The sequence below is a fragment of the Oxyura jamaicensis genome, chromosome 2, assembly GCF_011077185.1.
Source record: "Oxyura jamaicensis isolate SHBP4307 breed ruddy duck chromosome 2, BPBGC_Ojam_1.0, whole genome shotgun sequence".
Taxonomy (NCBI): Eukaryota; Metazoa; Chordata; class Aves; order Anseriformes; family Anatidae; genus Oxyura; species Oxyura jamaicensis.
Window position 1 is genome coordinate 52667099 of NC_048894.1, and position 16155 is coordinate 52683253.

Sequence of the window (16155 nt, forward strand, 5' to 3'; positions counted from 1 at the left end):
TTCCTGGGTACTTGTTCCTGCAATAAGAGAAAATCTGGTTGGAAATTCCATTTTTCTGCCTATTCGCTGTCCTTTGCTGTTCAATTTGAGCAATGCTTTTCATCTGATGGAAGGTAGAAGGATTACTGTTAATTTTAACTGTCCCAGAAGCTGGATTATTATCATAGTAATAATTAAAACATGTTAACTGGTTCATTGTGCAAGTCTGGTGAAAACAAGGCATCTGAAATTCTACTGAGAGATACTCAACTTTCCCAACTTACCTGATAGCAGGTGTCTGGGCCTGGCTGGAGCTGTGCAGTGCAATTAATTGCTGGTGTACATCTGCAAGCCTTCCTGTTAGAATTAGGGACCTTCACGTGAGGTACAGCTAACTGTCCAGATTAAGCTAAAGGACGACACCTTGCCCAAGTGGTCAATTTTGTTTCTGTTTTGGCAGGTGCCCCCCATCCCCTGTAGGTAATCATTGCTCTGTCCTTGAAGTGCTGGAGTGATGCTTCTTGCTGTTTTGTCCCATTATCTGCTGAAAGGGTGTGCATTTGTTATAGATAGGGCTTGTCTGCAAAAGTCTTACCTAGTGGGTTGAATCCTTCAAAGCCTGGTTGTTCCCACTGGTGTTTAAGTTGCCCTTGCCAGTGCTGAGGTCTCTGTTGCATCTGCTAACAGGTCTAGCCAACACCACCCAGAACACCTTGCTGAGGCATTCTCACCTTAATGCCGCATGTTTTTTTTTTTTCTCTTTCCTCTTTTTTCTTTCTCTCTTCTGTGAGATGCTAGGCTAGGGGCAGCTTTAGGCTGGTTGCTAATTTATCTGTCTCGACTCTGGTCTAAAACTGAAGCCTCCCTCCTGTTGGGACTTCTGGTAAAGCGGGTGGGTGGAGGGGGGTTGTTCACTAGCTTTTGTGTTTGTTTAAAGGATTGCGAGGAGCAGAATCTAATGGAGTTTAAAGTGGCATCGCAGTCCTCTGAAATTTAATCTGTGGAAATGTATTTCTAATTTAGTCTGCTGTGAGGTTGATCAGTCTGTTGGCAGCATGTCACTGCTGTGATCTGGGCCAACTGCCACAGTTGTTGGTGGGAAAATTCAGATGGGTGTGTGTGAGAGAGAGAGAGAGAGAGAGAGGGTGAGCACACATGGCTGCATTCATTCACACGCTTGTTTCCACTGCTTGCTAACTAAGCATGTGTTATTTATAGCTTTGAAGGCACTTGCACTTAAAGAGAGGTACCTGAGTGGGGATGCGACTTATCTCCGTTTTTATTTCCTACTTCTTCTTAGCGTTCTGCTTTAACAATGCAAATACGGAGCACGGGTTCTTTTGTCCTATTCCTGTGCTTCATTCAGAAGGTTTTTTTTTTTTTCCTTTTAATTTTATTTTAATCAGTGGCTGTTTAGCTCTTGCACCTGTAATTTTCTTCTTTGTTATTCATCGGTAGAATAATTGATGTTTTGTACTGTCAATTAAGGACTTGCAATTCATTCCTAATTTCTTCAGTATGCAGGAGTACTCATATATTTCAGACAACACATGCGTTCAGACGGCAAGATCCCAATTACAATTGTATTAAAAACCACGAGGGAAAATCTGCGCTAGGAGTGCCACACATGGCACGTTCTTGGTCTGGTTGAACAGTCTGTGAAGAAAACCGGAAAGCAGAAGCTGTTGGCCCTCCGTTTCAGCTCTCAAAAAGTTTATTGCTCCATCACCCCCGAACAAAGCCTGGGAAGAGCCAGTAAAAGTAGGGTGTTGGGGGAAATCTTGGACATGTGCTGCCAGGCTGCATATATGTGAAGAAGCGGGGGAATGGCTGTGGCTTGGAGGGAGCAGGAGCGGGCTGGTTGGGATTGGTGTTAGCTTCTGTGTCTGAACTGTTGTGACTTCAGGGAGATCCCGGCTGCCTGAAGCTGTGCCCGTTCAGTACCCTGGGTGGTTTAGCTCCAGGTGGTGGTGGTGGAGCCTTTTGATGTGCCCTTTGGAATAAAGCAGGCGGAAGCTGGTTCTTAATGTGCTTGCAGGGAGTTCATGTAGCAGCTCCCTGGTACATCCAGCTCCAGGGGGGGTCAGACAAGCAGCCTCTAAGGAGAGCAGCAGGCTTGTTTCGGTGCTGCTCTTCCAGTGGTACCTGGTGAGCTCAGAGAGGGAAGAGACAGCAGCTTGCTTAAACCCTCCATCAGAAAGGCTTCAGTTTTTTTGGAAGCGGGTTGCTTTGGTTGTGAACCTGTGTGCAATTATTTATTGAAGTGTTGAGGAATCCAAATTGCTTGCATCATGGGCCTTGTGGTCAGTTCTGCCTTCTCTCCAGCCCTGGCAGTTTGCACTTGCATGATGAAATGAGACACAGAGCCACATGGAAATGTGCTGCATCGCTCCTAAAAGGCATGCTGACAGGATATAAGCTCAGCTCCTTGAAAATTGTTTTGTAGTAAGTGTAGTAGTAATATGATGCTGGACAGTGAAACCCCATGTTTGTGTGTATATGTATTTTTAAAGTTGGGTTTCTCAGTTCCTAGTCCTTCAAAACGCTCTGATGGTCATTGTAAGTTCAAGGTCAAAGCTTTGCTTCATTGAGGGAGTCTTTTCCAGGATCAGTGGGAAAACAGCTTTGTGGTCATGTTTCTCTCCTTGTATCACCCCAACCAGCAGCAGTGTGAAAAGCAGAGGGTAAATTTGTGGCACCCTGTCAGGTTGTGCTTTCATTTTCCATTTTTAAACAGAGAAACATAAAAATCCCAGTCCCAACTGAAGTTCATTCTTCAGTACTCTGTGGGGTTTGTTTTAGGCAGCAGCAACTGAATCCTGTGGACAGGGGAAAAGAACTGTCATGCCACAACGTAGAAAAAAGGCTCCTTTCGTATGTAAGGCCCAATATTTAGGAAGAAGAATCCAATTTACCTGGGCTTCTGCTATGTGTCAGAAAATCTAACGATCCACAGCCTTTTTATTTACTTCTTCTTAGCATCCTGTAATTTCAAAGGGAGGTAATTTAACCAAGATGACCTGCTTGGTTTCATTAGCAAGAATACTAGGGGCTTTAAACATATTTTTAATTAGAGCTTGGTTTTTGAACTCTTGATTTGACAATGCAATGTACTAATTACTTCTTAAAAGGTAAACAGAATAGAATGCAAAAGCTGTAACAGCTGATGAATATCTGGGCACGCAGGAATACATCTAGCTGACTGGATTCGGCAAGTTCCCCCTTCTTCCCCCCTTCCTATTATTTTAGTCCTCCTCTCTTTATTTTTTTTTAAATTGTGACCTAGAATTTCCAGCACAAGAAGGAAGGGAATAGCACAGATATCTCTGAAGTGTTTGTCTGCAGTGTTCTTATCTTTAAATAGGTTCTTTGAAGGAGCCTGTATGCCCTTTGCCAGAGGCATAATTAGTATCTTTCTGCAGTGTGTGTAGATATGAGCACGTCATCTCCCTGCCGTCGCACAATGGCATTCACTTTTACTGTATTTTCTGCCTCTGATCAAACTTTTCTTAATAGCTTCCATTACAGTGCATTTAAGTTGCCTTTTGTCTCCATAATTATTTACAATTTAAAAATAGCGCAACTGGGGTAACGCAGAGCTAAAGGGGGATGGAGAAACAAGTCCCTTGGAGAGAAATGGATCTTTGGCAAAAGGTGATAACAGCAAGGCTACGATTAGGAGCCTGCATTTAAAAAAGTTTTCCCATGATCAATTTTCTAATTAAGCTGGGCCTCTGGGACTTACATGCTGGAGAATTTCAGGGATTCCTAAATAAAGATAATTTAATTGAGATCTCACAAATCGAGTTTTCAGACTGTTTTAACTGTTCTGTGAAACATGTGGCTGTTCTTTTCTTTGAGCACTGCAATGATTTAGCAACATGATGATTTATTATAACTGGGCAAAACCAAAATAGAAAATCTCCCTAATAGCACGTTTCTCCAGCCTTCACTAACTTTAAATCCCAGCGACGCACTGCTGTTGCAGTTTGCTCTTTGTACTTAACCTCCTTGCTTGGGCGGTGTGCTCGGGGGCCGTGGATCCCAGTCTTCTCCCTCATATCTCGTTAGGGTGCAGTGCCCGAGCTGAGCATCCTCTGGGTGGTGTTTCAGGTACTCTTCAAGAATGGGGCTGGAGGATGGGTGGGTGCAAGGCAGGTGCCAGCACAGCAGGTCTGCCTGCGTGCTCTGGGAGTCGGAAGAGGGCAGCTCCACGAGGTGTTCCCAGGATACAGCCTTGGTATCCCTTGCAGCCTTTGAGAGCCAAAGACTGCATCAGTGGTGTTATTTGAGGCCTTGGCCTTCGACGGTAGAGCGTTACCACCACGTAGATGTTCTCAGCAGATCAGAGCAAGCACGTGAAATGGAACAGCAGCTCGCTTGGGCTGGCAGAGATGCAATGAAATGCTGACGCTGTCCAGAAACGCAAGGTTTTAAATGCTTTGCTGTCTGGGTTAGTTTTTATAATTCCAAAATACTATTAAAACATGAAGACTTATGATAATTGGGTTAAAGTACTGGAGGAAGACTTTTTATAGATTTTGTGTTATTAAATCATGTGGTGCCCAAGATGAAATTTTAGGATGGATTGAAAATATTAGGATAAGCTCTGGAGTGTAGAGTCCTCACTGCACAAACCATTTAATAAAAATATGTTTGCATTTGGCGACTGTAATCCCATCATTTTCAAGTTCTTTGTAAGGTTAGGGGTAGTAGTGATGTGTAAAAGATCCTTTTGGTGTGTGGGATGAGATATGCATCCGGTGTGCAGCTCTTTAGTCCACCTATGGAATATGTTGCTCTGGGCTGGTAAGCAGGTTCCACAGTGGTTTAGCACAAGATTAATTTTATCAGTGCGGGTAGGGAGAAGTGGGTCTGCAGGCGCTCCACAAAAAGCAGGAGCCTGAGGTACCCAGAGGGACACTGTGTCCAGGGGTGGGAGTGATGCTGGAGTCCCTCCAGGTGTTTAACAGAGGTGGGCATCTTTGCATCGCTTCGTGCTGCCAGGAGAAGTTACCAATTGGAAGAATCACAGAATTGTAGGGGTTGGAAGGGACCTCGAAAGATCATCGGGTTCAACCCCCCTGCCGAACCAGGTTCCTCAGAGCAGGCTGCCCAGGTAGGCGTCCAGACGGGCCTTGAATATCTCCAGAGAAGGAGGCTCCACAACCTCCCTGAGCAGCCTGTCCCAGTGAAGAGCTGCAGCCTGGGAGTGCTGTGGCAGGATCCGCGCTTTCTCCGGCTTTTCCTGTGTTGAGGCCCCTTTCTGATGTTAATGATTCCAACGTTTACCCCTGCACAAAGCCACAGGATGAAATTAGCTTGTTGAAATGGAAGACTAATCTTGTGGTTTGGTCTTCATATTTGCCACAGTCTCCCTCCGAGTCTCTAGGCGAGCTGCTTAGCCCTTCTGTAAAATGAGGATAATATTTAACTCTGTATATAGGTATTGGCGTAGCTGCATGTTGATTATGGATAAGTTACTGGCACAAAACCTGAGTTCTGTGATTGCAGGAGCCAGGCTTCAAAACCTTGGTGCCCATCATTCAGGGCCAGGTCGGCGACCAACGTGTTTTCACAAAGGTGATCCCTGCCCTTCCTTCCCACCGGCAGCGTGCGCCCAAGGTTTAGTAAGCTGTGAACCCACGGGAGGTCCAGCGGTCCCTGGAGGGTTTGTTTGATGCAAGTGATGGGGATGAGGATCTCTTGGGTAGGACAAATAGCCTGGTAGGATTTGGGGAATGTCAGCACAGTGGTTGGGGAGGTACAGACTTGTCTTGTTCTTGGTGGACAGGGATGGGTAGTCAGGGGTTCACGTGGATGTGGGAAGGATTGGTTTGGGGGTTTTGCCTCCATATCTAGCCAGGTAAGCAGAGGTAAATTGCTTTGAGATTGTCAGATAAGAATTGTAGATGAGAGGCACCCCACATTATTATTTTTATTATGATGGTTATCTCTTTTTTTTTTATTTTTTTGAACAAAGAAAAAGATATGTTTTTTTTTTTTTTTTCCCTGAAGATTCACATGTTCCCTCCCATTATTCTATTTCCCTAAAAAAGGAACAATTTTGGCTTTAGCTCTACTGCTTTCTAGAATGGGCTGAGAAGAAGAAAACGGGCTTTATGTCATTACACTGGCCATTATGTTGGCCAGAGCACTAAACATCTCGTGATTAGTGCAGCAGCAGAGCAGGCACGGTTTGAATGTTAGTTTGTTTATGAGCTCTGTTTTGTTTCTGTGGTTGAGATGGCCTTTTCCTCCCCCTTGTTCAGGCACCGGGGAGCTCCCTCTGGGACTGTTGCTGCAGGTGGAGTGAGATAAGTGAGATACAATTGCTCTTTACTATAGAGTTTATGTAGTTCATTCTCTTTTAGCCTTGCTCTGTAAAGTGGCCATAAAGCGTGGGCATAAATTACATTTATTCGCACTTCAGGGTCTTTACGCTGTCCTGTCAAAACGTAATAAGTGGGACATATAATAAATGAGAATCAGGCCCTAAATTTTAAGCACTGAGATAGATGCCAGTGCATCAGGAACATTTGGGAGGCAAGGTTTTTCCACCTGCGTACAGCCCCGAAATGGGGCCGCGTGTCAGAGGAGAAGCCAAACCTCTGGCCATGGCTTGCTGTAGTGCTTGGCATGCCCCATGTTTATTGGGGCAGGCTTAAGTCCCACATGCCTTGACCTGCCTTGTGCTTAAATCATTCTGATGTCTCGAACTGTTTTAAGATTTTTCCAAAGCACATCTGGGTCATGTTTAATTGTTAGGAGAAAAAAGAAAGGAGTTAGAGGGGGAGTCAGTATAAATAATTCAGGGGGAAGAATCCTCCAATTTTACAGAAACCACAGCCCAAACTACAGAGAAGGCTCTTGGACTGCGATGATTTTTGTTGTGGTTGTAACATACCACGGTTTGAATCCTGTCCAGAGGAAAACATTTGGTTCGTACTTCAGTAAATATTGCAGAGAAGCTGCCAGCTAATTCTGAAGAGTAATGAAATAGTACTTTTGGCAAAGCGCATGCACTTTCCATACTTCTGATTCCAGTCTTCAGATCCAAATTCGGAGATTTTTTAGTATGTTTAGCTAGTCCAAAACAAAAGTGAATGTAATTTAATGAGAAACAAAACATACAGTAATTTAGGAGGAAAAATTACACATTTGTCAAATTAAAAAAAAAATAAAAAATTAATGACCTCATTAGTCAAATAAAATGGCTGAAAAAGAGGTTAGTTCATTCTATTAATCAGGCACTTGCTGCTGAGTTCAATGCATCTGAACGCACAGGTTGTGTGAGCATCGGTTGTGCCTGCTGTTAGCAGCAGGCCCGAATTTTGTACACGCGAAGGGTAACATCTTTCCCAGAAGACTGCTAAAAGCAACGCCACAACTTAAAAAAAACGTAGTTTGCCACGTACTTATTGTTGAACGAGCATCAAATTGTCATAACGGAGGACATAACATACATTTGTCATCCTTTCATATCCATTAGGCAACATTTTGTGTATAGCTGTGGTAATTGTTTTTCCTATATAGTTAGGTTTTCTTTTGTGTTGCTCGCACACAATAGGAGGGAAGACAAAAATACTCAAGAGAGAATTTCAATAATGAAACTGCAGATACTGGCAGAAACAGTTGCCAACAATCCTTCAAAACTCATTTTTAAAATAACTGAATATCCTCCCTTTTTCGTAATAATTCATAGCTCATTGTAACCATGATGAGTGAATTTAAAAAACAACAATCACCGTGGATGACTTTCTCCACGTTTCTCACGCGTAGTGGTACCCGACCGTAGGAGAGGTAACTCCTGCTCTGATGCTGGTGAGGAGCGGGTACTTTGTTTGCTGGCCGAGCTTCTTGTTGCCTTGCAATCCCGTAGTTAACCATGGCAATTTGGTAGGCTCGCAGAATTGCATCTCAAGGGTCGCATTTGGTGATTTGGCCTTCCCGCAGTGATTTCGGGGAGCAGAGTGAGAAGTTCCCTCTGGGGTGCTGCCTGGCCTTAGCTATGGGGCTTCTGCTCTTGGCTATGACATGACCCCAACTTGGTAACTTAGAAAGGTGGGCAGCACACGTCCAGAATGGGGCAGAAGGTGGACAGCACTATGTGATAGACACTGCTCTTAAGTAAGTGGTGGTGTTCCCACTTTACTTATTACTACCTAATGGTAGTAATTCTTCCAGCATTTGGCTGTTCCCATTTGTCCCGCAGCCTCTGTGCACCTGCTAGCTTACTTCTCCCTGCTCACCTCTCTCCCAGCCCAGCACATCTGTGCTCCTCTTCTGCCCTGCTGCTACATGCCCTTTCTTTCAGCTTTATTTCTCTGCCGTGCATTCTTCTCCCCACCCATTGTATTGCAACAGCCTCATCCAGCTCTTTGGTGATGGCACGTGATTTATGCAAATATTGATGCAAAACAAATCAGCCTTCTTGAAAGTGCAGTTAGGGAGTGCCTAGACATCATCAAGGCAGAATGTAAAATGTATGGCTCCTCCAGGAGACTGGAAGCATACTGCATTTCGTGTTTTGTTTAATAATACAGTGATATATTAAGCTGCACGTTCAATAAGAAAAAGTGTGCATAGAAATTTTCCAAATCTTAACCTGAGAGCTTGGAACTTTAAATTGTCGTTACAGTGTTTCTTAATGGACTTTAATTTCCTTAGTCTGGGATTTTAATCGGAATTGGTTCCCTGATCTGACTCACCACATGGCCCCACACAAAAAAAATCACACTGCCACAGCCAAGGTGGTGGCACAGGAGTAAGAACCAGAGGCCAGGTGGGTAGATGCTCTGCAGACCAGTTCTGATGCCAAGAAAAATGCACACACAGCCACAGACAGTCTCAGTGGTTCCTTGGAGGAAATTTCTTTGAAATTTCTTTTCTAGATTTTTATTTTCTAGATTACCATCAGGTTTGCCCCATGCCCTGCTGCTGAGCAAGCAGTTTTCCAGGCACCTGTTGATCCAGAGCGAAGCAGGACGGTGTCGAGGGCTGCTCACCCGCTTTCCCCAGGCGCTGAAGTGCAGCTCCCTGCCTCTCTGCTTTCACCCGCTGCAATTCCCATGGTAGCAGCTGCCTGCACAACTCGGGGGCTCCCGACACAGGAGGAGACTTGTAAAATTCAATACAGCCACAGGGTCTCATAACTCCATTGCAGATTTTCTGCTGTTTTCTTGGGGACAGAAAGCGAGGAAGGGGGAGAGACCTGACCTGCACCACCTCCTGGGCACAGATGTTGCCCTCTATCTGCAGCACGGGAGTTCTTCACTTCTGCTTTTTGATACTAATTAAATTCTAATGTCGCTCTTTAGATTGCCCTAGGTAGGCTTTGAGAATAACGAAATGGTGGGGAGGGGAAGAGGATGAGGAGGGATGGTTGTTCATCTTTGCTCATGCTGCCTGGCTGGTAGCGTGCGTGTAGAAATGATGGAGCAGAGCTGCCTCATCTGTTTGCGTTGTAGAGTGTGTCCCGGCAAAGGCAGAAAGATTTACTTCAGATATTAATGTGCAGAGTAGTGTGTAATAAATTAGAAAAAATAATAATAAGGAATTGCCTACAGCTGTGTGTTCTGTGAATGTTTGTGTATGTATGAATCTGGTGAACCTGCAGTATTCCTTATTCTCATGCCATTTTGAAGGATTTTAATCATCTTGGTGCCATATATCATTGTCATGATAAATACCTGTTATATGTGAAGAAACTTGAGAGCAACAACTCTCAACAAAGTCTCTGTGTGTAAAGACAAACTGTGTTCTTAACTACAGGTGAAGACAGGCAAGCTTTATGAGGAGGGCTAATATTTTATTAGACATCCTGATGAAAAAAAAAACAAAAGCAAAAACAACAAAAATAACAACAACCAAAAAAAAAAAAACACAACAAAAACAAACAACAACAACAAAAACTTTTGAGTGCTCTCTTTGCCAGATCTCCAGTGGTCCCAGACATTCATGGCTACAGCAGCACTACTTAGTGTTGCTTATACAAATTGGTAGCTTTGAGTAAGAACCAGGTTTCCCTGCAGAGGTAGGCAATGGCATCAGGTGCGCATCCCTGTGCAGTCTCAGAGAGGATGCAGCATAGATACAGGACAGGAATGGTTTTTTTTGCAGTAAAGAAGGTGAGTGATCACCTAGCTTTTACTCTTAACACTGCAGCTTCACTTACAAAACGAATTGTCATTGTTTTAGCTTGCATGAAATCACAGCGTACATGCAGGCTTGTCTTTCCTTTAATTCCTTCATTTGCCCATAAATGGAATTTGCATTATCTTGGGCATGAACAGCCTATTTCGGTGATTTAAATTAGCTGTTTTCCCAGCCTTCTGGACATGTTTAGGTACATAGATTTAAAGTGGAAGTGTTTTTAACTGGCTCAGCACGTAGGTGTGAACAAATTCTCAGTATTTGAGGCTATTCCAGAACTGAAATCTTACCATGAAATGCAATAAAAATAGTTCTAATATAAAGAGCAAGCAAGAAAGCTTAAAGCTTTTAGATTTCTTTGTGTCTTCCATCCATAATGATGCTCAAACAGAACAAGAATGCCTGAGTCCAGTGGTTTTCTTTGTTCGATTGTTTTTTCCTTTCTTTGCTGTTTTGCAAGTCAACTTTAATAAATGTGTAGGAAAAGCTGGGGGGGAGGAGGTGACCTGGAGTGAACACCAGCTTTTCTCTGAGGTCTCATATTGCAGAGCACTTAGATCAGTAAAGTGAGGACTAGCAGGACTCTACTCTGTTATTGGACATTGCTAGTCTAATTTCTCTGCGAATGTACTCCCCAAACAGTCCCAGCTGTCCAAGGAATGCAGTTTAACCATTGTTGTTCATAGTTCTGGATTGGAAAGAATTAAAAAATGTCATTCTGGCTGAAGATTTATGTGCCGAGATTACGACAGCTGAATACCAGGAGTTAGGTAAAGCTTGTGTCTGCTCTCTCAATTGGGTTAGAGCTTCCTTCCTTTCGAAGCAGAATCCCGTAGTACTACATTTTATTCTGTGCTTAAAAACAAAACAAAAAGGAAGAAGATTGCTGTTGTAATAAAAACATTTGTATCACAGACGATAATTTTTTTGGCGGTTGCTGTTGAAGGCAGCTGACCAAAGTTCAGGGATGTGGAAGTGCAGGGGAAGACAAGGCTTAGAGAATAGACTCTATATCTGGTCTCCCATTTTAGTGTCTCGGAAGGATAAAATTTTCTGAAAGTATTTATTTCTCTAACTATAATAGATTTCAGCCTGTGTTTGAGTCCAATTTTGAAGGATCCTGGCAGAGACTTTCTTTTACAGCCATTGTTTGTCGATGCATTAATGCACTAATGGTGTCAGACTTCGGATCCTGATGAAAAGTTGATACACAATATGGACTTGAAGTATAGACCTGGGTACCTAGATGGAATTAGAAAGATAATTTACTTTTCAGGCTGCATTGCCCTAGTGTAACTGCCTTGGAGTTCTCTAATTAGTTGCTATTGAGACTAAAGCTGCCCCCAGGTAGGAGAATTCGTGTGCCTCTCAGCACCTCTCGCCTTCTCTGGATGATTGCTTAGTGTATGCCAAAAAGTTCTGGGCTTTTTTTCTAGGCCAAAAACACAAAAGTTTTTGTTTCTGTCAGTTGCTACAGCTCCCGTGCTTCAAAATAGGTCAGGAGTCATGCTTCGTTTGATGATCAGTCTGTACAGATATGAAAGTTGTGGCATGCAAAAGGCTAATACAGATCTCCCCTTAGGATAACCCTATGTGTTCACACACAGAACCCTTCAGGCCTAGGCTTGATGGATTAATATCCAAGTTACCTCAGGGGGGAAGAGTCCTAGGTGCTGCTGCAGTGCCTCTCATGGCTGTCCCATGGCCACCACTGACGCACCGCGCGGGGTGCTGCCAGGGAGCTTCTTCCCAGGGCAGCTGCAGTCCCGTAAGGTCTGCTATAGAGACCCAGAGCAGAGGTCCTCGTGTGTGATGGAAGTCCACGTGGCTTTACTGCTACCATCTTCGGCTTCCTGCATAGCAGTGGCCCATTTCTGTGAATGCCAGGTGTGTCCCCTTTTTAAATGGCCCTTTGCTCCCTCTAGAGACAGCCACTGTGTACCCTTCTGCTGCACTGCCTGCTCCGTCCTTTCCCGAGTCTTCCTGTAGATTATTTGAGGGAGATGCTCTGGTGGGTTTCTGATCCTTTGGAAAGGATGGTTCATCGCAGAAACGGCCTGTCCTGGTTGTTGCACTGTGTTTAGGCACCAAACAAAATACAGAATTGCTGTCATAAAGAGCTTAAAGCCAAAAGTGTTAGCTAAGGAAGCAGCAGCCAAATAGTCATTATCTTGTGTTAGTCTGTAACCCAGCTCTCCTTGTTCTTAGTCTAATTTAGCTACAGAGGAATACTGAAGTGATAAGTCCCCATTCTACACTTTCTATAGATTTTCTATTTCTTCCCATTCTACATTAAAAAAATAATCTTTTTGTGAATAAGTGGGAGTCTCCTAGGACACTTGTCCCTCATGGGAAAAAACAAAGTGCAAGCTAACATCTGGGGTAAGGGAAAGTGCCCATTAGTTGTCATAGTATTTATGTGCTTTAAAATAGAGTACTACAATCACGTGTCCTGGTACAGTGCAGAGAAGCCCATGCTGTTGCATGACACGCATAAAAGAAATGTTGTGTAAGAGGTACATGTAAATTGCAGTCCTATATCATTGTTAGACCTGTGGATCCTCACTGCCTCTCACTGAATTGTATGCCGTGTCTTATCCTTGTGTGGACAAGGCAGCTTAGAGGGAACATTATGGGAAATAAAGGAGAAGCAACAATCTCAAGAGGAGCACACTGGAAGTCAGGAGACCTTTGCCCTTTCCTGTCCTTCGCCAGGGACCTGCTAGGCAAATTCAAGCATCTCATGTTTGAGTTTTTCTTTGTGTGAAACAGAACCAGAACACTGCAAAGCATTGTGTACGATGCCATAGAGGTCTGCAAAGCATTGTGAAGTATAAACACTAATATTTTATTGTAATAATAACCTAAAAATATTACTGGGGTGCAGATTGGTTTGTAAATGCTCTTTTTTCTTCCATTTGGAAAGGCTGTAAGCTTCTAGTTCATGCGTTAAGACTTGAGTAAGGCACTAAAGCATGCATTTGAAATTAACCATGTGCATTAGTCCTTTTCTGAATACACAAAGCTATTAATTAGGGCTTGTAGCAAGACTGTTTGCTTCTCTGAAGTATGAATACAATGTGCTTTTTTTTTTTTTTTTTTTTTTGAGAGAGGGGGAACCCTCCTTTTCAAGCACGTATGTATTCTTTCGTTAGAAACAAATAAAGAAGGCTCCAGTTAGTCATGCACTATTGTGACCTTCCATCTCTGGGTGCCTCTTCCCTCGCTATGCATAACACTCAAGTAGATTATGATCAATATGGTTAGTGCAGTAAGTGAATGTAATGATGTTAATGAGCCATTCCTTTCTAATGATCAGGTTCCCCAGCCCTGCCCAGCAACATGGTATACTTTGGAAGTTCTCAGGATGACGAGGATGAAGAAGAAGAAGAGGAGGAGACAGAAGACACAAAAACAGCTACAAACAATGCTTCATCATCATGCCAGTCAACCCCCAGGAAAGGAAAAACGCATAAACAAGTTCCGAATGGGCAAGGTAGGTCTAAATAATGCTGTTCTCTTACACTGCCTCGTGCAAAAACTTCAGAACAGAATCCTTGTACATCCTTGTGGACCTGAGTGAAAAAGGCTATAGGCCATAATGTGAAAATGGAGTGAGATGCAGTGTTAGCATATTCTTTTTCAACCTGTTTCCCCTAAAAGTCTGAACTCCGTCTGTGCTGGAGCTGTAACTGCAGGGCTGGAGACATGCTAGCTCTTTTGAGACTGGTGCTTAATCTAGAATGAATTTGTTTTATCAAAGTTAAATACAAGCATCTAAGTACTTAAGTGTTATCAAAATACATGAAAAGGGCAACACTTAATTTCTCATGTGCAATATTGATACCACAGTTGCAGTAGGGAAAGATACTGCATTTATGCTCTTGGTAACATAGAAGGGTTTTACAGAAGTCTTATGAAGTCAGTTATGTCTTTGTAAATCAACAAAAACTGCATTCATTACAAAATCTTTCTGTCACAATGTCTTAACATCATATCTTGATAAGTTTATCAGTTTTATAACATCAGCTAGTGTAAAATGGAAGAACTAAAAACCATGCTGAAACCTTCCTGAGCATGCCATGATGTTCCACTGCCAAAGTCCTGCATGACTTGCTTTCAGTCTCCAGCAAAGCTATTGTATCATGACAAGTCTGTGCCCTCTCTGTCTGTCATGATTTCAAAATGGGTTCTGTGCTCCCCATTCCCTTCCCCAGTATTAGTTTACCATGAAAATCTTTCTGGTGACTGCTTGTTCATCTTCCCTCTTAGCAACAGGACGGAGAGGAAGGTGTTTCTACAGAGTACTTTTTCAGAGGTGGTTGTGACCTGTGCCTGCTTTTTTTTTTTCTTTCATGCTACTCTGCTCTGAAGAAGAGATGAATAGATCCCAATTACATCACTGTGCTGGTCCTCATCTCTGCTTTTTAAAAGGAAAATTTCTGTAAAGAAATCCCTTGTTATATTCCAGAATTACTTTGCATGGAGGTGGCTGAATCTGTTTTTTATTGCACGCCCCAGCTCAAAAACTCCCCTGTTTTGTGAACAATTTGTGGAGAAGTAGAAAGGGCTGTCAGGGGAAGGGACCTAATAATATTTCAACTATCAGCTCTAAGCAGGCACTTTAATGCTGTAAAAACCATGGATCAAAACTTAGCACTTTGGATTAATTCTGAGTAAACCAAACAAAGTAACAGGCACAAAGCTCTGTATATGGAAAATAAGACTGCACGTAACAGAAGTGCTGCCTTAAGAGTTTTAAATGTGATATATCATTACAAAAGCAGCCGATCATGCTCCTTGAGAATGTCCCAGATGGCAGCCACTTTGAAATTAGCTCAAAACCAGAGATACCTGAAATCTTAATTGGGGGTAAGTAAAGGCAAACTTAATGAGTCATTAATGGCTTCGTAATCTTTATCAATATAGATCAGACTGAGCATCAGTGAAGCTGCTGCTTTAATAGATGTGCAAAAGACCTTTATAAAATGCATAGGAGACAATGTGAGATGTTTTGACAAAGGTGATGAAATAGGAATTCCCAGAGAAGGCAGCTTCTTCTTCATCATCGTCATTGTCATTTCCTTTTCTTTCTCCTTCTTCTTTTTATTTTTTAATTAAAATCTCCTTACCCAGGAGTATTCCCATTTTTCAGTGTCTGTTATTTTGGTTGACAGCCAATAGTATTTTTGTTTCCTCTGAATAAAGTAGGTTCAGGTTCATGTGTGTCTCTTTCAAATGAGACCACACACAAAGGCAGACCAGGGACGGGTGCACCAAATGAACTTAATCTAGCGTGAGAGTCTATTTTTAATGAATTAAAGTCTTTTGTTTTTAATGTACAATGTGTAGTCAAGTACTTTGGACCTGAAAATGCTAAGCATTTGCTATGACACACAACAACAAAGGTTCAGAGCTTGATTAATGTCATTAGACAGTGTCAAATGATTGCTTTCTACTAAGTGGGGACCAGAACAACTTTCCTGGGTGAAGTCATTTGTCAATATCCTCTTCTGACACCAATGGGGGGTGTTTTTTGGGTTGCACACCAAACTGTGTTATAACCTAGGCTGTTGAGCCACCTTTTGGACAGATAACTAGATTGAAAATGCCTAAATATGAATGAGAAGCTGATATAGCACGTGGCATAGCTTGCTACATGAATTGGAGTATTAGCTCAACTGACTTGTCACCTTCCAAGCTTTGTGCTTGCAATAAGCTTATTTCAAGAATCAGATTGTTACCTGTGCTCTTTCTTCCTCCTTTCTTAGTACTTCCAATGTGCTGCACACGTACCTAACTGTTAAAGAGCACAGTGAAATGCTTAGCAAGAGAACTGTTTATCCCCTACATCCATGGGCATGTGCAAAAGGGATATGTAGCAATGTTCAAGGCTTTCCTTCATGCAATATCTTGAGTGCACGCAGTGACAGCATTGCAGTTAAACTGTTTTCTAAAGTAATTGCTGCAGCTGCCACAAGGGAAAATGTTGGAGCTGTGCTCTTAAAAATTGGTTTCACG

The 16155-nt window shown here is 42.8% G+C and overlaps 1 protein-coding gene across 2 annotated transcripts in view; it reads left to right on the forward strand.

Annotated features, from left to right (window-relative positions):
- Positions 1-16155, forward strand: part of JARID2 (jumonji and AT-rich interaction domain containing 2) — a 213612-nt gene that overhangs the window by 154692 nt on the left and 42765 nt on the right. For both annotated transcript variants that reach the window (XM_035316744.1, XM_035316743.1), the window contains exon 5: positions 13454-13630. In XM_035316744.1, the coding sequence (XP_035172635.1) occupies positions 13454-13630 (177 nt within the window). The remainder of the gene's footprint in view (positions 1-13453; positions 13631-16155) is intronic.